Source organism: Thunnus maccoyii, chromosome 12, assembly GCF_910596095.1.
Source record: "Thunnus maccoyii chromosome 12, fThuMac1.1, whole genome shotgun sequence".
NCBI lineage: Eukaryota > Metazoa > Chordata > Actinopteri > Scombriformes > Scombridae > Thunnus > Thunnus maccoyii.
Genome location: NC_056544.1, coordinates 15,424,527 through 15,434,002, shown reverse-complemented (window position 1 = coordinate 15,434,002; position 9,476 = coordinate 15,424,527). Strand labels below are relative to the sequence as shown.

The following is a 9,476-nucleotide window of genomic DNA, read 5'->3' as shown; positions in this document are numbered from 1 at the left end:
CAAAAATGGATGTTTGACTCCTGTAATAGACACGTATTAAACAGTGTTGCAGTCTTTATGATCTGGCAAAGATGCAGAAAGAAACTGATTGTCTAGCTAAAAGCCCTTATTTGTGACTTAAAAGAGGGATGACAATGCTCCTGATTTGCTTCCTGTTCCATCAATCTTGTGATTCTGCGTGTAACCTCGTCTCACCGTTAAGAAAACCCTTGCATGCTTAAGTTTTGAACCTGTAAAATCAGCAGCAGGAGTGCCCTTGTGTGGCACTCTCCAGGCTGTGCTCTGCCTCTGCACCATGCAGTGTGTTGCTGGGTACAAAAGAGCCACTGTGTTTGTAGTAACGGGGCATACGCAGACCTCAGATTCCAGGGGACAGCTGCCACACACCACACCAGGACACACATACACGCTTAACACACCCGCACCGACATGGTTTTTACTCACTCATAGTGACCTGCAGTGAATGCCAGGAGGAGGCTGGATTCCTGCAGGCCAACAAAATTACAAGCAAGTACAATGTAGGAGTGAAATGATAAGAGGTGAAGAGCTCTGTCTGTCTCTTCCTTTTCCTCTAACTGCCACACATACAGTATGAAGCAGAAACAGCAGATCATATTTATAGTGACATAAAATGACTTCAGTGAGGGAGCGCAAGTAGAGTACAAGTTTCAGATATGTACTTTACTTGCTTCTTCATATTTTTAGGATATTGTACTTTTTACTCCACTACATGTGACTAACAGCTATAGTTAAGTGTTACTTTTAGATTAAGATTTAACATGAAATAAAATATCAAGCATTGTTATTGATTAAACCACCCAACAATGAAGCAGTTAGATGCACTTTGACCAATTACCACTTATGTTAATGCATCAATGATCCAATGATAAAATAATGACAGTGACCATTCTTCATACTGAGCACTTTGACTTACTTTTGCTTAGGTATGCAGCACTTTTACTTGTAATTGAGTATTTTTACAGTGTGGCATTGCTACTTTTACTCAAAGAAATGATCTAAATGCATCTTCCAACACTTAATAAATGAATCTGACAAGCAAAAACAGTGCAAACACCAATGTTGACACTGAAAACTTTTGGGAAACACTCATATGAAGGATATGTTCTGCCACAAAAGAAGACAACATGAATGCATTTATTCCCAAAGACATTTACGCAAAACTTTGTAAAACAAATAGCCAATCCTATATTTGATTGTAACTGCTCATTGGTAAGACTAAAGCGCACTGCAGCCTCCCCCCTCCTCCCCTCCCCGTGTGGTTTTACGCTTCTGATCCCCGAGGGACCTCGCGTTTTACATTCCTGGCATTCCGACCTCAGTCCCTCCTCGGTTACTTATTATCGCCGCCTGCTCTCTCCACAATCATTTCACAGCAAGAGAGAACCGCGGCAGCCCGTCCGGGGGGAGGAAGATGAGACACGTTTGACTCGGGGAAAAAAGGAAAACTCATGGAAATAGTGGATTTATTCTAAATTTTTACTTCGAGATCGAGAACGAGGTTTTGATACAATGAGAGCGTGAGCTGGTAAGACGAGCGTCAGTTTTTTCCTTCTTTCTTTTCCACAACAGAAAAACGAACCGTAAATGTGAATAAAGTAACTTCTGGTTTAGAATTAATAGGAGCTGTAATATATTATCGGAGTTTCACATACTTTTTACAGTGTTTTACATACGAGAATTGTGCTATAAGACCAAAAATGAAGTTATTTTACAATGCGGTTTTGTGTGCTTTTGCTCCCCCATGAGATTGGAATTTTTGGCGCATGCGTTTTTTTTGCCTGCTATGGAAAATGTCTCCACATCTCTGTGTTGTCGCTGTTGGTGAAGTAGACACAATGCTGCTCTATTTTCATGTAATTCTCGAAACAACGTGTCAATCCAAGAAGTTGATCAGAGTTTTCTGAAGTAGGAAATATGTTTACATCATGTTAAAGTCAGTGATGCAGGAGTTCATGTTGATATCAAGGCCTTTTTAGCTCAAACAAAGCCATCTGTTGTGTCTTTTTTTTACTAGTGTATGAATGTATTACAGCATTTAACTATCTGTTGCCTCATTTAATAAATGTTTATCACTGTCCTCTCACACTGACACCACTTTATTTTCTCATTCTGCTCTGCTCCAGGTTCACAGCTGATTTATTTAAACACTGAGAAAGAACTCAACTGGTCCTTAAAGAGAGAATAACAACATTCACAAAGCAGTATGTCGTCCACTGAAGAGCCGTCTGGCACGGTCTTGCACCGACTCATCCAGGAACAGCTTCGCTATGGAAACCCCACAGACACCCGCACCTTATTAGCCATCCAGCAGCAGGCACTGCGTGGAGGCAGTGGAAGCAACAGTGGACCCAGCAGTGGAGGCGACATGGGCAGGAGCCCACGATCCTCTTTGGAGAGTCTCACCCAAGAAGACCCTCCTCTCCCTCAGCTCTCCGCGAGGCAGGAGCCTCAGGGCCAGGAGCACCAGGGTGACTACCACCACTCGGAGAGTGGATACCAGCTCTACCAGCTGCACGGGGAGGAGCTGCCAACATACGAGCAGGCCAAGGTACACTCTCAGTATCTTGCCTCTCACTGGGCCCCTGCAAGCCCCATCAGGCAGCTCCATGAGGGGAAGCTCCTGCATGAGGGGGCCTTCCACAAAGAGGCAGATCTGATGGAGCTGAAGTGCAGCCATGTGCGGTCACTCAGTGAGCATCGCATGCAGATATCTCTGGAGAGGAATGATACAGCAGCTAAAGCAGAAGCTATCAAGAGCACCTCTCACAGCTACCCTGAGCTACCTTACTACATGCCACAAGGCCTCCAGAGCACAGGGCAGAGCCAGGACAAGCGCAGCCCACCGCCTGAGTACTCAGCCCCCATCCAGGGCCAAGGATTTATTCCTCACCAGGTCCAGGAGCCAGTGCAGGCACAACAGCACAGGTACGACGACAACTTTGGAGGGCATAATCATATGTGTGCTTGTACTTCGTTTTTTAAAAACTACTTTACATTACATCATACTCTGTGGTGTAGTTTTTGTACGAGAGCCCGCCTTGTAGTCGGTTTCCAGGGCTCGTCATGTTTCACATGCGTAAACACATACTTGTCAGTGTGAGTCACAGTATGGCTCACGTACCAATTCACATTTCCTCCTTGAAATACTTACAGGAGAACAAGTTCAGCCCTGTAGGTGTTTGTAATACTTGGCATACTGCAACAGGATAGCTTTGCATGCTTGTGTTGCCTTGGATGCTTTTACAAAAGTATGTTCCTCATATAGGCTTTTACATTCTTTACAGCCACTGGAGTCAGCTTGTCTGCTTGCTGACAGACAGGAATAGAGCTTAATGTGATATTTCAGATGCCTTGCTCAAAAGCCATTTCTCACACCTCTAAATCCAGCTGGCTGCCTCAAACATTTTTATTGAGCTAAAGCAGCTATACAATTGGGTATATAAATCAGATATGAGTATTTTTTTTTACTTAACAACATGTCTTTCTTTCTCTTAGGTATATCCAGTCTGGTCAGCCAGCTGATGTCCCCTGCTACAACACGTTCACCAGCCTGCCACCTGCTGGCTTGGAGGAGCCCAACCAAGTGGAGCTGCTGCTGATGGAGAATGAGAGGCTGAGGCAAGAGCTAGAAGCACACAGGGAGAAGACCAGCCGTATTCAGAAGGTAAGGGGAAGAAATCCAAGAGAGCAAATTTTCATGCACAGGTCATGTGCAAGATCAAACAAGATGGGTGAATCTGCCTCATTCTGCAGACTTTGAGATTAGATGATAAATTATTAAAACCACATCAGTGACACATTTTCTGTCATTTAAAATCAAAGGCAGTTCTCAAATGTAGGAGGAAAAGTTACTGACAGCAGCTTGAAATGGCAAAAACTGAGCATGTATCACATTAGTCAACCAGAGGGAAATACTCAAAAGTTATTTATTCGCTGAACGGCCAAGAAACATTCTCCATCTCAACCACCACCTGTCTATGAAACACAACCCCAGCCAACAGTTGTCTCCCCAATATCCAACTGCAGGCACACTCCCTCATCTGGACTGGACAGATGAGATCAGCAGCTGCTACCTTCCATACCACAGAGGCACAAACAGAGGTCACAGCCTGCCACTGTGTTTATACACACTCCTCTCATTGTCTAGCTGACCTAGTGGAGGCCAGAGAGCGCGTGTGTGCGTGCACTTTAGTGCCAGGGAGGCCATAGATTTTCAGCGTAATCTAGGGCTTGTCAGACAGCAGTTGATTGGGTTGTGACCTGCACACAGCTGATGGGGGTGGGGTGGCGGTCCGTGGCAGGTGGCAGGCTGCTGTGTAAAAAGTGAAAGGTCCCTTTTGTTTTTCCACCCAACTGCACTTTTTCCACATTCTTACCTATTTGTGCTCCTCTTTTTTGCCTTACATGATTGCCTCTCAGGCCTAAAATAAGATATTTTCTTGTTTAACATGGTGGAAACAACTTCAGAGACATTTGACACCTCAGCCAATCTTTGTAAAATCCACTCCTGCTCTCTGCTGGAGTTATGTCACATGGTTCTTGCCTTGTCTCAGCCTAAAAGAATGATAATTGCCGGGGTTGGAAAGTTTTCTCCATCAGGCCGCAGCCCTGAGTAAACATGCCTGTGTGACTGCTGTAATGGTGGGTGTCTCTTTGCCGTTTCCACAACCCAGGCACAGGCATGCACACCTTCCCTCCACTGGCAGCTTTCCCAGACCTCTGTGTGTGAGCCTTTTGTGTGCATGTTATAAGTTGTGCTTCGCAATGTGTTGTGTGCGTGTGCGGCTCTTGCCTGCACACTTGTGCGCTCACACCTGGAACGAGAGCTATCAGCCCTCAGGAATGTAGATATAAATCAGTCTCACAGGGAGTGGTGCGGGCTTGAATTCCTTCTCAGAATTATACTCCCCACACACACACATACACACACACTGACTGAGTGTACTGTATATACACAATTGTATATGTACCCATATGTATATCTATGTACTGTAACAACATGAATCAACATTCCAGCTCCTCCCTGGCATGTAAAGTAGGTTAACCAAAAATTTTCCTTCTCCATCTCTGTCCCTTCTTCCTCTCCTCTCATCATCCCCCACCTTCTCTCCCTCTCTTCTCCTTTCAGTTGGAGCAGGAGATCCAGCGTATTTCGGAGGCCTACGAGACACTGATGCAGGGCAGCAGCAAGAGAGAGAATCTGGAACAGACGCTGAGGAAGAGGCTGGTAGCTGAGGTCAGGAGGCTGCAGGATTTCAACAGAGACCTTAGAGGTACAGACTACTGCCACAAGACTACAGCCAGAATACCAAATGCTTTGAAACATAGTCTAATTTAAAATTTTTGTTGCATTGCAGAAAACCTGGAAAATGCCAGAACACATGTCGCAAAAGAAGTACAGGCTGCCGACCATAACCAGCACATCATGGCGAAACTCCTTGAACAAAGTGAGTATGACTCCTCTCCACTGCTCTGCGTTACATCCTCCTTCGCAATCAACATGCTTGATTGGATTGGATCGTAGCATAGCATGGGGCCCTTTTGTAGCTAAGGGCATCCTGCATGCAGGAATTTCACTTGCATAACCTCAGCTTATTTGGTAAGAAGGCTTAATAATAGGGAATTCAATCCACGCACCTCTTTGCAAGGGAAGAGGACGGGAAATTAAACGGGCTCTAAATCACAGAGCAGCAGTGGAAGTGGTGGAAATCAGCTTCCCCCACCTGTTGTTAGTGTGATTTATGTTGTCTGTTTAAGGAACTGGACTCAAGCAGAGCTGTGGTGTTTGTATGGCCTTGATGAGGAATGCTTTGCTATGTGGGTCAAAGGGATAGGGCGGCTTTCTCTCCCCTTCCTCCTCCTCCTTTCTCCTCTCAGCATTCCATGAGTGCTTCGCTAAATGAAGAACACTGGCCACCATGTAGGAACTCTGGTACTTATTACTGGGGTTTCACTCAGAAGGGGGAATCTTTGGAGTGATGTTCATAGATATTTTCACTTTTTTATTTAGAAAAAACCCCGGGCAGATTTGGAATGATTTCATATTTCATCTCATAGCAGGTGTCAAACTTTTAAACTAAACCCATAACTCTAATCCACATCCATTAAACATGCACTTACCCTGGCAACCTTTACTTTTTCTTTGTTTCAGATGAGGAGCAGAACTTTGAGCGGGAGCGTGTAGAGCGCGAGGTGGAGAGACTGAGGGCCACGGCGGAGGAGCAGAGCCTCAGAGCAAAGAGACTGGAGGAGGCCCTAGAGACGGCTCGCGGACGCGGCCGCCAGCTCGAGGAGGAGTTGAGGAGGAAGAGGGCTTACGTAGAGAAGGTGGAGCGGCTTCAGAGTGCCCTGGCTCAGCTACAGTCCACTTGTGAGAAGAGGGAGAGCCTGGAGATGAAGCTGAGGACACGGCTAGAGCAGGAGCTGAGGAGTTTGAGGGCGCAACAGGTAAACCCCAAAAACCTGATGCTACTACAATATATGAATTTCAAATTTCTGCACTTTATCATTTAAGTTGTTTTGGTAATTCATTCCGCTTTCCCCCCACCACAGAGGCAGTCCCAGCCACCAGGAGTGACAATGAGCTCCCTCCAAGAGCGTCTCCATGAGCGCGAGGAGCGTATCTTGGCCCTCGAGGCCGACATGGTGCGCTGGGAGCAGAAATACCTGGAGGAGAGCACCATGAGGCAGTTTGCCATGGAGGTGGCTGCCACCGCCGCTGCTCAGAGGTAAGAATCACTGGCTTGTTAGGAAATCTTTTGCACACACTTTTTTTTCAGCTCATTTGACTTTGAGCTAAACTTCAATCTCTCAACCTTTACAGAGACACCACCATCATTAATCACTCACCCTGCCACTCCTCTAACAACAGTTTCAACGAGGACCTGCCAGTTGCTGATTACAGGAATCAAGAGATGGAGAACAGGTGCGTACCTATAATTTCACTCAAAGAATTACCTTAACAAATCATGACAGAATTTTTCTTTTTTTTTTTTATTAGGTTATCTGTTTTCTGACATGTTTTTTCATGTTTCTGTTCTGTATCAGGATCCGTGCTCTTTACGCTCAGATCTTGGAAAAGGATGCTGTAATCAAGATCCTCAACCAGAGGCTGCACCAGGACCAAGGGCGGGAGGTCGAGCAAAGTACCCGCACAAACCTCTTGAATACGGCGGGGACGCCTCTCCGACTCGCCTCCTCCACTCCCTCCATCTGCACCCTCGGCAGCACCACCAAGAGTAGAGGTGAGGAGCCTAATGTTGCCTTGTGTTTAAACATTAATGTGGGGTGGTGCTAAGGCAAAGCAGCCTACTGTACTTCTTATATTACACCATCAAACACACACACACACACACAGTCTGTAAGGATTAAGAAGTGCCAACAGGTTTTCTGTTAATAAAATCTTTTTAATGAAAAGGAGTTGAAAGTTCTGACAGATATTGGCATTTTTGTGATGTTATCTTGCAGGGAAGAGTCTTTCAGATGATCAGACTTTGCCAAACTGTCAGTTTTCCGCTCAGTCCGAACCTGGAACGCTAGAACGGCAGGTGGGGGGAACGAAAGCCAAAGAGGCCGCCAGCGTAACTAAGCTCAACAGTGGTGAGTAATCTATCAAATATGCATGAGTGTGTTTGTTTACGAGGGCTGATAATCCAGTAATGCTGCCAGTATAAAAACAGGGGTGATAAATGATATGCACACATATTTCAGGCATTGCATGAGTAAACACGCCTGCATAATACACACACACAGTATATAAGTACACTTCTCTCTCTACATGAAAGGAGTTTCATGGATGTTCACATTGATTAACCATGCTGCGACTTAACCAGCCAATCAGATACCATCTGTCCGGGTCACGTTTCATAATGTGGGCCTTGTGGAATGTGCATGGTTAGGAAATTATGTGGATCTGTTGACTGAGCACATTTACCAGAGTGGTCTGTTTGAATGTGGAAAATCTTTGTTAACCTTTAGTCGTTGATAGCTGAGCTGAATCTAGGACATTTTTCCACCAATAATTATATAATTATTCATCCTCTCTACTGTCCTTTTTTTTTCCCCAGACAAGGCAGCGCCTAAGAAGTTGCTATTAAACCCCTTCAGAGGTCTGGATGAGTTGGAGTCAGAGGCTGTGGAAATCTTCATTTAAAGAACTGAGAGGTGTATTTTTCGAAAGAATCTGTGAAGAGCGCAAGTCTTTGAATACAGAATGGAAGAAAATACTGGATGCGTGAGGCAAGAATGTTGCGGAAAGAGGCCGACGCACAAGAAAAAAAAAAAAAGGACTGTTTTCACATTTTAGAGACAGAGCTGTGCTCCGACTCACTTACTCTCACTAAGCTGGACAGCTGCAGGCAGTGTGCCCAGCTGGGAGAGAAAAGATGAATCTTCTGAGGTACTTGGACAGTATTGTGGATTGTAATAGGGCAACACGTTCTCAGAGAGTGTATGCCAAAATATTTATATATAAATATATATAATTGCTGCTTTTTCCCCCCCCTTCTTTTATCTCCTTTTCCAACCCAGTGGATTAAAAAGCTACATATTTATCTTGTCTGGTTTCCACATTCCCCAAATATTAACTTAAGCCTCATGCTCTTCTAGATAAATATTCAATACAAGGCTATCTGACCTGCATTCCCCCTTCTCTCTCTGTCTCTCTCTCTCTCCGAAAAATGTGGACTTAACCTGAGTAACCTCATTCCCATCACATGGATCTTATCTGTTTGGAAGACATCCCTTTGCTCAATAATTTAAGCTTATAACACATGAAACACTGTTTAAATGCTCTCACTGTCCATATTCCTCAAACCCTAGCAGCTGGCTCTGCAAAGGTTTAGAGGTATATCAGCAGTGAGATGCATTATATATATATATATATAAAAGACAATTTGGTATTTTTTTTTTTTTTTTGCCAAACTGACACAGACCTGGTGTTGTTTGTAATTTTTGTGAGGGTGTTGCATCATGGTGTTGATTTCATCATCTGTTTTTTTTCTGATTTCTGATTTTCCTTCTTTAAGTATGTTTGCATGTGTGATTACAGTGTGTGAGTGTTTTTCCTGATGTGGTGATTCTGCTGGTTTGGTCACCACTGGGGATAAAAATTGAAAACTACACCATGTTGGTTTTGTTTACTGTGAGCTTTGAACTAACAAACAGGTTTATTATTATTATTATTATTATTATTATTATATATTTTATACAGATGTTTGTATTATTATTATTATTATTATTTTAGATATTATAGTGCTTTGAGCAGGACGCCAAAGAGTTTATGTATGTTTGTTGTAAGTTATGTGCCGACAATCACGGTCATGTCAAGCTGTACACAACCAACCGAGTGTTGACTTCAAACGGACATTTCTGTGAACTTCAAACAATATGAAGGTTTTTACAGTTGAATTCATGCAACATTTCATAAAGCAATAAAATATTCTAATATACATTAA

General features: G+C 44.0%; 1 protein-coding gene across 2 annotated transcripts; it reads left to right on the top strand.

The window, feature by feature from the left end:
- The first annotated feature begins 1,323 nt into the window (after window positions 1–1,323).
- Window positions 1,324–9,476, top strand: LOC121909230 (angiomotin-like 2a). 2 transcript variants are annotated; one of them, XM_042429684.1, is made up of 11 exons: window positions 1,324–1,546; window positions 2,145–2,946; window positions 3,517–3,685; window positions 5,150–5,294; window positions 5,379–5,468; window positions 6,173–6,468; window positions 6,574–6,749; window positions 6,893–6,946; window positions 7,069–7,265; window positions 7,489–7,620; window positions 8,088–9,476. In XM_042429684.1, exons 2-11 carry the CDS (start codon window positions 2,225–2,227, stop codon window positions 8,171–8,173), a joined length of 2,067 nt encoding a protein of 688 aa, XP_042285618.1. In that variant the 5' UTR covers window positions 1,324–1,546; window positions 2,145–2,224; the 3' UTR covers window positions 8,174–9,476. The 2 variants fall into 2 exon arrangements, with proteins under 2 accessions (XP_042285618.1, XP_042285617.1); XM_042429683.1 differs by having other exon boundaries at window positions 1,325–1,546; window positions 6,845–6,946.

Coding starts and splice junctions, on each gene's coding strand:
- LOC121909230 (XM_042429683.1), top strand. CDS start 2,225: ATGTCGTCCACTGAAGAGCCGTCTGGCACGGTCTTGCACCGACTCATC. Junction 3,686..5,149: donor AGACCAGCCGTATTCAGAAG/GTAAGGGGAAGA, acceptor TTCTCCTTTCAG/TTGGAGCAGGAGATCCAGCG. Junction 5,295..5,378: donor TTTCAACAGAGACCTTAGAG/GTACAGACTACT, acceptor GTTGCATTGCAG/AAAACCTGGAAAATGCCAGA.